This window comes from Vombatus ursinus, unplaced genomic scaffold, assembly GCF_900497805.2.
Source record: "Vombatus ursinus unplaced genomic scaffold, bare-nosed wombat genome assembly UNPS02005659.1, whole genome shotgun sequence".
Classification (NCBI taxonomy): Eukaryota; Metazoa; Chordata; class Mammalia; order Diprotodontia; family Vombatidae; genus Vombatus; species Vombatus ursinus.
In genome coordinates, this window is record NW_020945437.1 from 3,702,023 (window position 1) to 3,718,133 (window position 16,111).

Below are 16,111 nucleotides of genomic sequence, written 5' to 3' on the forward strand. Positions count from 1 at the left end.
TAAAACAATATTAAAAGCCTTATCAAATTTAAAAACCAAAATGTGGGAAATCAAAGCATGACATTACTTTGTTTAAAAAATACCAATCTGTCTATTTTTCCTTAAAAGTCTGTTCAGTTAACCTACCTCAGATTTAAGTAGGTTAGCATCTGCAAGTTGACGATGGCCTCCGGAATAACTTTGATACAATTGTGATACAGATTTAGTATCTCTAGAGATACAAAATGGCACAATTCCATGGGAACTTCAATCAATCTGTTCTTGGAGAGATCTAAAAGAAAAAGAAAAGAAAATTTGTATTGGTGAGTCTGCAACAATAATCGATACAACCTTTTCTTATTTGGCATACTTTCCTAGTTAAAGAAAAACAGTTCTTAAAAAAAAAAAAGTAGACAGTATATTCACGTGTATGGCAACCTGCATTGCCTACGGCACCTTCCGTAGCAATGAAACGGCATACATTCTAACAATATACAAAGCTTTTTGTTCACCCTCTGTACAAATTTGTAAATTGAAAGCAACAGTAATAATATCTGACATTTATATAGTGTTTTAACATATTATCTCATCTGAGTCTCACAACAACCCTGTGAGGTTAAAGTCTTATTATCCCTATTTCATACAACAAATATTATTATTCCCATTTGATGGTTAAGGAAACTGAAGCCCAAACAGATTAAATGACTGTCCCATGTGAGATTCAATCCCAAGTCTTCCTCACTTCAAGTTCAGCACTCTATTTACAGTGCTTTCACTACCACCAAGTTAAGTCAAGAAGCATTTATTAAGCACTTACTATGTACCAGGCACTGTGAGAAAAGCAAAAACAGTAACTGCCCTCAAGGAGCTTACACTCTAATTTTTTTAATTTTATTTTTAGGCAATTGGGGTTAAGTGACTTGCCCAGGGTCACACAGCTAGTAAGTGTCAAGTGTTTGGTCTGAGGCCAGATTTGAATTCAGGTCCTCCTGACTTCAGGGCCGGTACTCTATCTACTGCACCACCTAGCTTCCCCTAGAGCTTACATTCTAAAAAGGGAGACAACATGCAGCCAAGTAGGTACAGACAAGAGAAGGGACTAGGAAAAAATCTCTTCCAGAACGTGGTGCCTAACCCGGGTCTAGAAGAAAGCTAAAGGAGCTAAAAGGTGGTGGTGAGGTGGGAGAGCAGATGGAGGTAGCGGGAGTGGCCACTAGAAGAGGCATGGGAAATGGAACACCCTGGAGGTAAGAGAGACACATTGACATTTAACAGGGGTTGGGAGTGGGGTGGCAAGAGGGTGAGATGGTCAGGCTTATACAATGGAAAAATCCCTTTTGAAGGTGAGTGGGGGGTGGACTACAGTATGAGACATTTGAAACAGGAGGTCATTTAGGCAGTAGTGGTTGGTTGTTGTCCTTCCTTCTCAAAGAGAACCAAAATGACATCACTATGCTAGAGTCAAGTTTCAGTGTGTCCAATTGTGACTGATCAGACCAACAGGAGCTCAGAATGTCCTACCGCGGGTTGGGCACAAATAGTCATTTGGTGTGGATTCTCTAAATTTGCACCTCTTGCAACTATGACATTAGTCCGAGTAAGAGGTGATGAGGGCCTCAACCAGAGTGGTGGTTGTATGGGCAGAGAAAGATGTGGTGAAGGTCAAAACAAACAAAAACATTGGCAATAGATTAGATATATGGGAATTGTTTATAATACTGTTAGATTCCTAATAAAAATTATTTGGAAATATATATATGGGGGGAGGGGGGTAGAAAGCACTAAATTTCAAGCCAGAACAGCTATTTAACCCTGGAACCTGAATTTGACTCTTGGATCTACCACATCAAGCTTATGTGATCTTGGACAAATCACTTCATCTCTTGAGGAGTCATTTTCTACATTTATAAAATGGGAAGGGGAGTTTGGATTAGTCTCTAAGGCTCCTTTCAGCTCTAAAATCCTATGGTTTACAGGAGAACATTGTATGCAGTAACATCAATATTGTAGGATGACCAACTGTGACAGACCTAGCTACTCTGATCAAGGCAATGATCCAAGATAGTTCCAAAGGACCCATGATGAAAAAATGCTATCCACCTCCAGCAAGAGAACTGATGAACTCTGAATGCAGATTGAAGTATACTTTCTAAAAATTTTTTTTTGTTGTTTTGTGTTTTCTTTTGCAATATGGCTAATATAAAATATGTTTAACAAAATTAAAATAATTCAAGAAATAAAAATCTTATGATTTACTGTTATTTCACTTTAAAAGTAGGCGTGTCTCTGAAATAATTTTTAAGGGTAAGATGATGAGTTTTGCTAAAATTTTGCTTTGAACATAGTAAGTACTTAATAAATGTTTGTTATAAAATATTACTTTAAAATTAAAGACTCCACCACTTCAGAAAATCTTAGAAGCACCTATCTAATTCAACTTCTTTATTTTAAAGATAAAAAAAACTGAGACCCATAAAGATTATGACTCCTTAATATCTAGGCATAAGTAGTTGTGTCTTCTAAATAGAGTGAAATATAATGTAGAAATAAAAAGTCAAGCATTACAGTTCACTGTACCACCTATGGTACTCAATCAATGTATACTGTTTATTAAAAAAAAATCATTTCATTATGCAATTTGTCTCCTCCCTTTCTTCCATCACCACTATCCTACTTTCCTAAGCACAGAAATTCAATTAAATTGAAGTGAGTTAAGAATACCCAAATAAACCCACAGCACCTCATATTAAGGTAAGGGAAATACAGCTAGTTTATGAAAATTTAGACTCTAATGGGGAAAAAAATTCCAGAAACCTCTAGAGTTTTTTCTTCCTGAAACTCGTTACTTAATGTGAGGCTCTTAATATGCTGCAACACTGGAGAACTGCCCAGAAAGTGTTGACAATGTGTGTGTTGTTTTCTCAAAGAAAATTAAGCAATGGCCTGGGTTAAATCACAAGCCTATTTTTTTCCCTAACAAATGTTTAAGCTTTTCAATAAAGATGAATGTAAATGATGCAGAATAAACATGATTAGGAGGTTTAGCAACCGGTGAAAGCCAATCCTAAAGATGGCTTTCATCAAATAATGTCCTTGTCACTGACAGTGGTTTTTTGTTTTTGTTTTTTTTCAGTAAAAGTCACAATGTGGAAAAAGTCTATCCCATAAATAAAGTCCTTGAAAAGAGAACAGGACTTACATTAAGATCTGTAGTGGAAAAAGATGTGAAGTAGGCATCAGAAGACCAAAGTTCTAGACCCAGCTCTGCCTTTCATTCAAAATGTGATTCTGAAAACAAGTCACTAAAACCACTCTGGGGACATCTCAGTGTCCTCATATAAAGAATAAGAAGATTGAGACAAATTAATCCCCAATACCTCTTACAGTTCGAAGTATTCTATGATTATTTTATTATCAGTTAAAAATAAACAGCATGCTCAAATTCAATTTTTTCACCATAAATGAAACTTCTATCCTAAATTTATAGCATACACACCCCCACTGAATGCCTATTTACTCCTTTTGTAATATAAGATAATAGAGAGTAATAAAGCTAATGTATTTGTACCTCCTGGCTCAGTTTCTGGCACAGAATAGGTGCCTAATAAAATTTTTTTTATTGTCGTGGTTATAAGAATTAAGTACAAATTAATCCTCTAATCTACCTTCTCATTAATCAGTCAGGGATTTTTCTCATTTCAAACATTGTAAAAACCATGAGTATTTAGCAGAGAGAATAAATTATGGAATAACTTCCTTTAAAAAGCTATAGTTTGCTTTATTTCAATTCAACAAACATTTACCAAGCTCCTACTTTGTGCAAAGCACTGAAATAGGCATGAGGAATGAAAAGAAACTATGAGACTAAATTTTGCACATAGTAATATTAAAAAGAGTTTGTGGAAATACGTTTAGATTCTTAGAAGGATCAGTGATGGGCTTAAACGGATAAAGTTGTAAACATGAATATAGTATAATTCACACATTTAGTATATCTCAGAAAAAAAGAATTCATTGAAACTACTGATAAAACTAAAACAAAGTTGAAATCAGAAAAAAAAAAACAAAGATTTTCCTGGTTCAGATGTTTAGATTAATTGGCATGCTATATTATGTAACAACATTCATGAAAAAAATATATATATACCAAGTAACTACAATGTATAAGGAAGCCATTACTAGCAAAGATGAATAAAAGTTACTGTCTTTCAAAAGCTTATGATAATAATAGGAATATAGATGAAAGATACGCCAGCCCATTCCATTTTCCAAATTGATTTAATTGTAAGAGGATTCTTCCTTATATTAAAACACAGTCTCTTTCCTTCAAACTTCTACCCATTCATGCTAGCCACACAGAACAAGCCCAACTCTTCTTCCACAAGACAGATTTTTCCAAGTATATGAGAAAACTATATCTTTCCTGTCTTTTCCTGAGGGTACACTTTTGAAGTCCAGCCTTTCAACCTCTCCTCAACTTTCTTTTTTTTGGGGGGGGGGGTTAGGCAATCAGGGTTAAATGACTTGCCCAGGGTCACGCAGCTAGTAAATGTCAAGTGTCTGAGGCCAGATTTGAACTCAGGTCCTCCTGACTCCAAGGCTGGAGCTCTATCCACTATGCCACCTAGCTGGCCTTCAACTTTCTAAATAAATAATCATACATTATAGGAAAAAAGAAGTAGAAGTGATTCAATATTGTATTTTTGCTCAGTTTTCTATAATTGAAACAAGCCTCCTCCATTAAATAGGCACAACTGTTTCCCTAGTAGCAGCTATGCAAAATGCAGACATAGTCAATAAACATTTATTAGTCCCTGCTATGTGCCAAGTACTGTACTAAGTGCTGGAGATTCGAAAATAGGCAAAAAAGAGACCCTGCCCTCAAAAAACTCACAATCTAATGAAGGAAAAGATAAGGAAATGGATATGTACAAACAAACAACATGCAGGATAAACAATAAATAATTAGGAGACAGAAAGGCACTAATTAAAAGGGGTTGGCAAAGGTTTCCTTAGAAGTTGGGATCTTAGTTGGGACGTAAAGGAAGCCAGAGAAACCAGTAGGTGGAGATGAGGAGGGAGAGAATTCCAAGCATGGAGGGCAGCCAGAGAAAATGCCCCAAGTGTTCTGCTCATGGAACAACAAGGAGGCCAGTGTCACTGGATCAAAAAGGACATGGCAGGGAGAGAAGTGTAAGAAGACTGAAAAAGTGGGGAAGGGGAGACCTAGGTTATGAAGGGTTTTGAACATCAAATAGAGTATTTTATGTTGGATCTTGGAGGTGAGAGGGACACTGAAGTTTACTGAGTAGAAAAGTGATATGGTCAGGCATGCACATTAGGAAAATCACTGGCAGCAGAATGAATGATGGCTTAGAATAGGGAGAAACTTGAGTCAGGCAGACCTACCAGCAGGCTGTTGTAATAGTCTAGGCATGAAGCAGTGATAGTCTGCACCAGGATAGTTGGTGGCAGTGCCAAAGGGGAGAAGGGAAGTATTCAAGAGATGTTGCAAAGGTGAAACTGATATGTCTTGGCAACAAATTGGGTATGGTGGTGCACTGGATATTTACGGAAAGTCTGGAGGGAGGGAGGTTTGGGGGGAAGGAAATTAGTTTAGTTTTGGACATGTTGAGATTAAGATGTCTATTGGACATCCAGCTCAAAATGTCTGAAAGATGCTTGGAAATGTGAGACTGGAGGTCAGCAGAGAGGTTAGGACAATATGGATAGATGTGAGAATCATCAACACAGAGATAATTAAATCTAGGGGAGCTGATGAGATCACCAAATGAGGAAGTATAGCAGAGAAAAGACTCCAGAACAGAGCCCTGTGGGACATCTGTGGTTAAGCCATGGAGGAGGAGTCAGCAAAGGAAACTGAGGAGCAATTTGATAGGTAGGAGGAGAACCAAGACAGAATGGTACCCCAAAAATGTAGACAGAAAGAGAATATCAAGAAAGAGAGAGTGATCAGTAGTGTCAAAATCTGCAGAGAGGTCAAGAAGAATGAGAATTGAGAAAAGACCACTGAATTCAGCAATTACAAGATCACTGAAAACTTTGGAAATGTCAGTTTTGGTGGAATAAAGAGGCTGAAAGCTAGATTGTAAGATGTTAAGAAGACAGTGAGAGAAGCAGAAGTGCTAGAGCATATTGTAGATAGTTTCTTCCAAAAGTTTAGCCACAAAGGTCAGAAGAGATACAGAATGATAGTCAGCAGAACAGAAGGATCAAGTGAGGTTTGGTTTTTTTTGGTTTTTGGTTTTTTTTTTTTTAGGATAGGGGAGACACAGAAATGTTTGTAGCCAATAGGGAACAAGACAATAGACTGGGAGATATAAAAAAATGACAGTGAGGATGGCAGAGGTGACAATCTGTTGAAGAAGATGGGATGGAATGGGATAGAATGTAAAGGTAGAGGGGTTTGTTTGCCTATGGAATAAGGCTGTATCTTCATGTGAAATAGGAGTGAAGGAAAAGAAAGTGGCAGAAGGCATTTGAGTGATGAATGGCCTTTTTTTTTTGTAAAATATGACACAAAGTTCTCACCTTAGACAGTGAGGGAGGGGAAACCATGGGAGATTTTAGGAAAGATGAAAAGGTTTGGAAGACCCACTGAGGAGAGTGGGATGGTGAGTTGATAATGGAGGTACAGAAGGATTGCCTAGCAGTAGTGAAGTCCCAGTTGATGTTGTGTAACATACATCTGCAGTAGACCCAGTCAGAACGGTTGTACGATTGTCTCTGCTTTTGTTCAGCTGTACCTGTGTAGGAGGAAAAGTGGAGGATGGTGGTAGATATCCAAGGCTGACATTTGGCTGGGTAAAATCAGCTATATGATAAGGTGCTAGGGACTCAAGAGAAAAGGACAATGTAGAGTTGAGTTGTTTCACCACAGGATCAAGATGGGGAAAAGATGATTGAGTGGCTAGTGTAGGGTTGATGGCTTGGGAGAGAATTGAGAGAATAAAGAATTGGAATGACCTGGAGATATGTACATAACAACTACCAGGATTTTGACTGGATTTGTAGAAGGAAGAGGTGTTGCCTCTTGGAGGGATAAGCTTTGTACCCCTTAACCTTCTATTTTTTTATGGAAAAAGAATTTCTAATAACCAATATGTGGTTAGCAAAAATAACTGTGACATTTAGTCCTTTTATGTTACTTAGACAGCCTAGACATGAAAAGCAGCCATGGTATATTTGGAGATAATACCTGGCAGCATCCTTGCCTTTGCCACTTAACAATCATGTGGCCTCAGGCAAGTTCTTTGATTCTCAGTTTCCTCACTTGTTAAAAAAAAAAAAAAGGTATATAACAATTCTTGTAATCTCTACCTCATAAGGTTGTTTTTTTTTTATTGTTTATTTACTTTTGTTTTGGTAAGGAAATATTTGTACTGAGTAAGAGTTTACACTCTAGGGGGAAAAAACTAACTAGGTGTTAATAAAAAGGAAAGAAGGTGCCCACATGCAAAGCTCAACATTAATGTCAGAGAAGTAGAAGATGTATGGGTATGCAAAAGTGCTGCAGGTCTAGAGCTGGATTTCTACATAATGGATGGTAGAATGGAAAGATAAGACTTTCCGTTTCATGGCAAAGGGCAGAGCTAGGACTAACGATGAGGAAAATTTATAGGAAGGCAGATTTTAGATAAGGAAACATAAGGAAGAGTTTCCTAATGTACTACCTCATGGGGTAGTGAGTTTCCCTGAGGGTGGTTATGCTAAAGGACCATCTATTAGGGCACAGATTTAAGTGAGGTTATGTACATACCCACATACACTTCTGTCTTGACTCACCCAGTGTCACACAGCTAGTGAGTATCATGTGTCTGAGGTCACATTTGAACTCAAGGCCTCCTGCCACCAGGGCTGGTGCTCTATCCACTGCGCCACCTAGCTGCCCCTCACAAGGTTGTTTAGGATAAGAGAGAAAGGTATGTATAGCACTTTGAAGGCAGAAAACATTCTATAAATGGGATCTATTGTTACTATTCCAGCTTTATTATTTCTTCCAGTCCTCTGCTTAGTGGAAATCACAATCATGAATACTGAGTCAAAACACAAAACATTTTTGCATAAGGTCACATACAGAACTGGAAGCAAAGAACCACATTATTCCAGCTTCCGTCTTTTAATTGGAGCATGTTCTTCATTTGTAATCATTCATATGAAATGCATGTAGCCAGAAATAAAACAACAACTTTCTCCACTGCCAAGATAAGCTTTGCAAATCCCCAAAATAAAGTAGTGAAATGAATCAAAATAAGCAAGTCAGGATAGAAAAACAGTCAATGGAATTTTGGTGTTTGGTCAGCAAAATTTGCCACAAAGGCACAATGTTGTTCTATAAAAAAAGGAAAGTGGTGCTTGACGAGGAGCTGAACACAAGCTCCACTTGACATACAACATCCTTAGTTATAGGTGAACAACAACCAGATCAAAGAGCTTGGCTACTAAAGAAGTCTTAGGCCTTATCTACAATACGCTTTCTGGTCAGAAAAAAAAAGATCTGATCCTGAAAGACAAAAATAATTCCCATTTCCAGTAAGATCAAGTTAAAATAGTTTCGGCTTATATAATGCTATTGTAGGAATTTTGTTACAATGTTACTAATGACCTTTATGACTCACCATCCAAATGAAATTTACTCCCCAGTGCACATTCAAAGATGGCCTTGCTGATTCCTTAACAGGAGGGCATGTGCTCCAATAGTCTCTTCCAAGAGTGAGGATGGGTTGTACTGACCCATCTACAGTCATCTGCCCAGTCTCCCTTGAGATCACAATCACATTTCCTTAAGGGTAATGTCTGTGGTCAAAGAATAAAATGGCCATAACCAGCCCATAAAGGATGGGCTGCCTTGCTCTCTAACCCATTATTTTTCAAGCAGTTTGCTAAAATAGATCATGTGTCCAGTGAAGACTGCGCCCATGGCATATGTCATTGTTGTTCAGACTTTCCTTGCTGTGTAGGTCTTTTGCTATGCCGAATGCTATCAAAACTACTCCGATGTACATGTGCATTCAGCTCTTTCTCCAATATGTGTCACAACATTTTCTTAAGAGTTAGAAGGGACTTCAGCCCAATTGTCACCTGAATCTTAAATCTGTGCCCTAATAGATGGTCCTTTAGCATAACCACCCTCAGGGAAACTCACTACCCCATGAGGTAGTACATTAGGAAACTCTTCCTTATGTTTCCTTATCTAAAATCTGCCTTCCTATAAATTTTCCTCATCGTTAGTCCTAGCTCTGCCCTTTGCCATGAAATGGAAAGTCTTATCTTTCCATTTTACCATCCATTATGTAGGAATCCAGCTCTAGACCTGCAGCACTTTTGCATACCCATACATCTTCTACTTCTCTGACATTAATGTTGAGCTTTGCATGTGGGCACCTTCTTTCCTTTTTATTAACACCTAGTTAGTTTTTTCCCCCTAGAGTGTAAACTCTTACTCAGTACAAATATATACCACCAGTGAATACATGTGTGCTCCCATACTTTGAGGAACACATGACCTCATTGATATGAACCAGTGCAAGCTGCAAACCCTCCACATGACTTCATTCTGTGAGATTCTTGCTTGTGTTTTTGCATAAATCCTCTAGTAGAGATTTATCCAATAAACCAGTGCCCATCCTCTGTTCTCTTAATATCACCAGGGTATCAATCTACCACTTGCTCTGTCTTCTCTCTCTGATGTTCCTCACACACATCCCACAACCAGTTCCCCTTCTCAGACATACATGCCCCCATGAAGTCTTCTATGCTTCTTCTCATGTCACCATTGTAATATGTGGCAGCCTGCTCACACTCACCATGTTTTTACACCCCATTTTGGGTCACCGTTTCCCAACTATGGTATGGCAAACTCAGTCACAAGTGCACCATGGAATTAGACATACTGGGTCATTTTGGTCATCTGAACTAACCAGCAACAAAATAGCCATCACTGACTAGCATTCACTGAATATTATATACAGGGATGGGGACAGTGACAACAGGATGACATTAATGTCAAGTAGCACCAAGACCATAGGCAGCCTCCTAGGACATACATAATACATGGGTGAGAGGAAAGGTATAAGGAGGGACAGCCTTCAAAATCACTCTCTATAAATGTATTTTTAAAACCAGAAAATTCTATACTTTGAGTTGCATATCTTATTGTAAAGGCTCACTACTTTCAGTAGAAAGTTCTATACACAGGAGGTTGTAATTTTCGAACATTGCCTGGGGAACACAAATTCATTTTCCCAGATTTGGTGTTAATGATTTAAAAGTGTTTAATGTATCAGTCATAAATTCTAAGGCTACATCATTAATAGTTTAACAGATTATTATTAGTCAACTGAGAAGTATTTATTAAGTACCTACACCAAGCATGGTGCTAAATTCTATGGTGTAGCAAGTAGAATGGAAGCCCATCAGAGGCATCCAAAGTCCCACAACCCCTACATACTGGGTTCAATTCCTCTAAAAACTCTAACGCTCACCACATATGTGGCTTTGGGCAAGGTGGGTAACTTTCCCAAATTTCACTTTCGTTAACTCCAAAAGTAGGGAGTTGGACTGGATGGCGTCTGAAGCCCCTTCCAATCCTAGGACTACAAGAGAAGCAGTGTGATATAGTAAATACGACACTAGACTTGGAGTCAGGAAGACCTGGGTTCAAATCCTACCACTGACACTAGCTATATGACCCTGGGCAAGTCAATATCAGAGATTTAGCTTAAAATTTTTTTTTAACCTGTAAGGGAATCCATCATATGAGTTTTGGTTTCTTTCTGTCATATGGATATGTGTCCTGACACATGGCAGAATAAGTTTATGAGGGAGATGAATTACAGGGCCCAACCTTGGGGTCTCTATTCAACACAGGTCTCTTCAAGGGATAGGACTTCAGAAGAAATGAGCAGTAAAGGGAGTCAGATAGGAAGGAGCACAGTGAGTTCCAGAGGCTGATAATAACAATAACACACATATACACACACACACATACACACACACACACACACACACACACACACACTACATGAGGTGGGGGGAGAGAGAGAGACAGGCAGAGAGAGATAGAGAGAGACAGAGAGAGAGAAAGAGAGAGAGGTGTTCAGAGTGGTTAAATGACTTGGCCTGGGTCACACAGTTACAATTATGGGAGGCAGAATTGGAACCCAGGTCTTCCTGACTCTAAGGTCAGTATCTCCCCTTTGCATCTATTAAAGAGCTAATATTACTTCGACAGGGGAATAGGCAGGAGTATAGGAGGTATATATAATATCTGAGTAGTCTGATCAGGGATTAATTAGAGAAGAAGAATACTGCATGTTTTGCTAGATATCGTAGGATTTCAAGTTCATAAGGTGGAGGGTGGTAAGAACAGAAGACTTTCTGAAATTTCTGTTTGGAAGCTCATCTGGCTCTGACACTTTTGTAGAATTATATAATTTACAAACATTGGCCAATTGTGGTACTTCAAGGGACTTGCAATTTCATCTCTGAGGCTATTTCTTCCACTGGCAAAGATCATAGGCTCTCCAGCCTTTAAAAGACCTTCATCAAGAATGTGTGAAAAGAAATCTTTTGGGGACATACCACCCCACACTTACCAAGGCTGGTTCTCAGGCATGCAACTCAGTGAAAGGTTGGCACTCAAAACTGTTCAAACTTGGGACATGACTTGCCAGGTCTTACTCTCCACTAATATAAACTTTAAAAACCCAGGATCACCTTCATGGAATGGTGAGGCATTAGGAGAGAAGAAATACTACATGAGTTGTAAATAAATACCTTGTCATTATGTGAATTATAAATAAATTCTTTAGTGTTTAAGTAACATATTAAAAGTCATTTATTAAATCTTACAAGGTTTTATTGGAGACACAGTTACAGCAACAATTAAAAGCACTTACTAAACAGTATGTGCCAGGAACTGTGCTAAGCCCTCAGAATACAAAGACAAAAGTGAAACATTTCTTGCCCTCAAGGACATCATAATCCAATAGGAAAGACAACATGTACATGTGAGTATATACGGAATATACACAAAACAAATATAAGGTGGTTTGTAGGAGGTGAGAGGAAGGGAGAGAAGGGAATTGCCCTAGAATAGGGGTTGGGAACCTGAGGTCTCGAGACCACATGTGGCTCTCTAGGTCCTCAAATCCTTGTTCTGTGAAGTTTGGCAAAGAGCTGAACTTGAGGACCTAAAGGGCCACATATGGCCTCAAGGTCGCAGGTTCTCCATCCCTGCCCTAGAAAGGTGGTGGACCAGGAAAGGCTTGAAGTCTGTGGAGTCTGCCCTAAGTAGTGAAAATAAGCACTTAAGTAGATAGTCAAGCCTTTTGGGGAAAGGGATTATAATCCTGGGAAAGACAGTCCCTAATCCCTAATAATATTGTAATTCCCTGTTGTCTAGAGATACTGACCTTCCAGTTATCCAAAATAAACTACCAGAAATGACATCCAATTTCAGGTTAGGAGACCTGTGTTCAAATCCTAGTATAGGATTTTATGATATGATATGATAGAATATATGATATATGATATGATAGGATAGGATAGGATATATATGATAGGATAATATGATCCCAGGTAAACACTTTATTTCTCTGGGTCTCAGTTTCCACTATAAAATAAGGAGATTGACCCGTGAGGGAGAAGGGCTCAGGCTCCGAGTCGGAAGCCTCTGTTGCTCACTACTTGTGTCACTGAGCGAGTTGCTAACCTTCCCTGAAATTCAGTGTGTTGTCTGTAAACTAAGGGTGTTGGACTACATGCCCTTTGACGGTCCTTCCAGGTCCAGCACTATGAAAAAAAAAAGCAGTGTGGACATAATAAAGCACTGGATTTAGAGTGAAGAGCTGGATTAAAATCTCACCTCAGACATTTACTAGCTGTGTGATCCTTGGGCAAGTCATTTAACCTCTGCCCTGGTTTCTTGTTCTATAGAATGTGGGGGCAGGACTCAATGGCTAATGTCCTTTCTAACTTTCCAAATATATGGAAAGATCACTAGATGGGGCTCCTTCCAGCTCTAATTCCATAAGTCTATGAGTTTTTGAGAAGCAAAAAAAGGTAAAGGATTAAAGAGAGAGGAGGGGACAGAGGGAAAAAATGCATTCATCTATTCCTCCAGGATTACTCTTCCCATTAAAAAAAAATTAAAGTCTTACCATCAAGAATGAAAGAGAACTCTGTTTTGAGTTTGTGATTACATAAATACTAAAACTTAAACATCACAAAGATGGTATCCACTAAGAAGAAAGTTATAATAAAAATGTTAAATCATAAACTTTCCCAGGCTTTTCATGTTTGAAGATTTTGAATACTGTAAGATTGCAATTATCCCATTAACAAAACTATTAACTGGATTGTTCTTTTCTGCAAATTCCAATGAAAGAGACCAATATTGCAACAATTTGCATTTTAAAAGCACTTTATGGTTTGCAAAATGATTTATTTACATTTTCCTCACAAAATTCCTGTGAGACAGCATGAGTATGATTCTCATTTTACAGATAAAGAAACTGGAGTTTGGAGAGGGTGATTGGCCCACAGTCACACACAAGAAATTTTGCAACAGGGATTTGAACCCAGTTGCCTTCTGCCTTTGAATTCACTGTGATGTGTGATAGGACCAGGGTTCCCCCATTTACTGGAAATAGGAATTAGTTTTCCCTAAAAGGCAACAAAGCTGTCCCTGGGACTTGATTGGCCACTCTCTTCCTTGATACATCTTCCTGGTCACCTGGTACTTCCACACACGGAGTCCCTTCTGTCCTGATGGATTTCTGAACAATACATAAGTCACCCTATGTCCTGCTGATGAGACAAGTTTCTGTATGAAAATGAGGGGAGGTGAAGGGAGCCAAATTCCAAGAAGCTAAGTGTCACTGTATCCTTTTTGCATATCTTTGCTGTCTTAGGACAAGGTAAACTTCCTTCTGTTAATTGTTAAATGACTTTGCCTCATGTTGTCCCAACACTGAAGCTGAACTAGCAGCCCCTAACAGACTGGGTTCAAATCCCTCTAAAAACCCTAATGTTTATTTACCACACGTGAGGCCTTGGCCAACTTGGTTAATTTTCCTGAACTTCATTTTCTCAAACTGTAAAATTAGAGGGTTACACTGGATACCCTCTGAGGTCCCTTCCAGTTCTGACTTTGAGAGAGTGTGTGATACAATAGATATGGCACTAGCCTTGGAGTCAGAAGACCTGGGTTCAAATCTCACCATAGACAGTTACTAGCTGTGTGACCCTAGGTAAGTCACTATCAGAGATTGAGCTTCAAAAAAACATCTTCCCGGGGAATCTATAATTAGTACAAATTAGACCCAATCTTCTACATATCACTGTAGCTGATCTTCAGAATGAAAACAAGACCTTCCTCTAAGATACTCAATCATCAAAGATTAGTTCAGATCCAATACATGGTACTTCCTAAGTCCATAAAGTTTTCTTCTACGTTTTGGAAAACCTTTCAACAGGAAGAGCTGAAAGAAACAGCCAAGTTCCACTAACCTGATGAGCATTTTACCTAAGAAGTATTGCAATTATTCAAGGTTATGCCACAGCAGGATTCCCAGCATCCCCTATGCCACTGTTAGACAGTCAAGAGAATAAGGGTAATGGTGAAAATTTGAAATGAAAATATATTTAGCTTTGTCCAATTCAAAATCTGCCACATACAAATCAGTTTAAAAAGCACTTGCTTAATCTTAATCAAGACAACATTTCGGAAGCTAATCACAAAAACTGCCAATGTCACAGACTGTAGACAGACACATCAAGGAAACTAAATGAGGAAGCATGACCGCAAAATGTTAAAAAAAAAAAAAAAAGAAACACAAAGAAAAAACCTCAAAGTGGAATTACTGATGATGTCTTAAGTAGATAAGAGTCAGAGAAGTAAGAGGGACAGTAAATGCAGCACAGTAATGACACATAATACATTTACATTTATAGGTGCAAAAGGTTCTGAAATAAAATTGCAGGAAAATCCATAACCAAAATTTCCTTCTGAATAATTAAATGACTGCATTTTCCCACAAGATGCCTTGAATGTATTTAACTTAAAAGGATATTAAAGCAGGTGAAAATCATTCAATAAATTAGCACTACCAGTGTTCTGTTTGGAAAACTCCAAAGCTTGGTTTAGGCTTATCAATGTTGCATTGTTTCCTTTTCAATGAAAAGAGAGAACTTAAAATCTTATGCTTATTAAGGAAAATTTCTAGTTTTGACAGAACTAAAACAAACATCCCACCAGGTCTGCTTTTGCTAAACTTTTCTAGAAGTTTAATCCAGAGATCAAATTACTTAAACTGCATGTCATCTTCACTTTGCACAAAGATCAGAAAAAACCACGTTGGCCAGCTGGTAGCTATGGAGGGGCGTGATGGGATAATGGGAAAAGCACTGGTCTGGCAGTCAGAATCTCTGAGTTTGAGTCTCTGAGTTCGAGTCCCATTTAAACATACTAGCTGTGTGACCCTGAGCAAGTCCTTCTATTTCATCTGGTTTCATTTTCATAGTCTCTACAGTATGTTTCAGCTCTAATATTTTGTGATTCTGTGATTCCCACTACCAACTCCACATGCCTGCTGAACTACGTCAATAGTAGAAACTGATAGGAATCTTTGGTTTAGTCACCCTGCATAGCCTCAGGCAATGTACTTTCTGCCCTTGGGATATGCTAAGGAGTTGTCTTTCAGTCTATACTTTCTTTCTCCTAGAATATAAGCTTCTTGAGAATGTACTGTTTCATTCCTTGTACTTGTATCCCTAGGACCTAATTCAGAAACAGACACATTGTAGGTGCTTAATAAGTAGTTGATTGATTCTGAAACAGCAGTGATCCCTACTGTTCAACAATGAAAGGATCAAGCCTTGCATTTGTGCAGAGATTCAGTCTGCAAAGCACTTACACATACTGATGATGTCACAGCCCTGTGAAGTAAACAGGGCAGGTATTATTAGTCAGCTAAGCAGCTAAGTGGCACAGTAGAGAGAGTGCCTGGAGTCAGGAAGACTCATCTTTCTGAGTTCAAATCCAGCTTCAGATACTTACTAGCTGAACCCTCTTTGCCTCAGTTTCCTCCTCTGTAAAATGAACTGG

General features: G+C 38.5%; 1 protein-coding gene across 3 annotated transcripts in view; it reads right to left on the minus strand.

Moving 5' to 3' along the window:
• Positions 1 to 16,111, minus strand: part of LRCH1 (leucine rich repeats and calponin homology domain containing 1) — a 242,002-nt gene that overhangs the window by 126,792 nt on the left and 99,099 nt on the right. For all 3 annotated transcript variants that reach the window (XM_027848157.1, XM_027848158.1, XM_027848159.1), the window contains exon 2: positions 127 to 271. In XM_027848157.1, the coding sequence (XP_027703958.1) occupies positions 127 to 271 (145 nt within the window). The remainder of the gene's footprint in view (positions 1 to 126; positions 272 to 16,111) is intronic.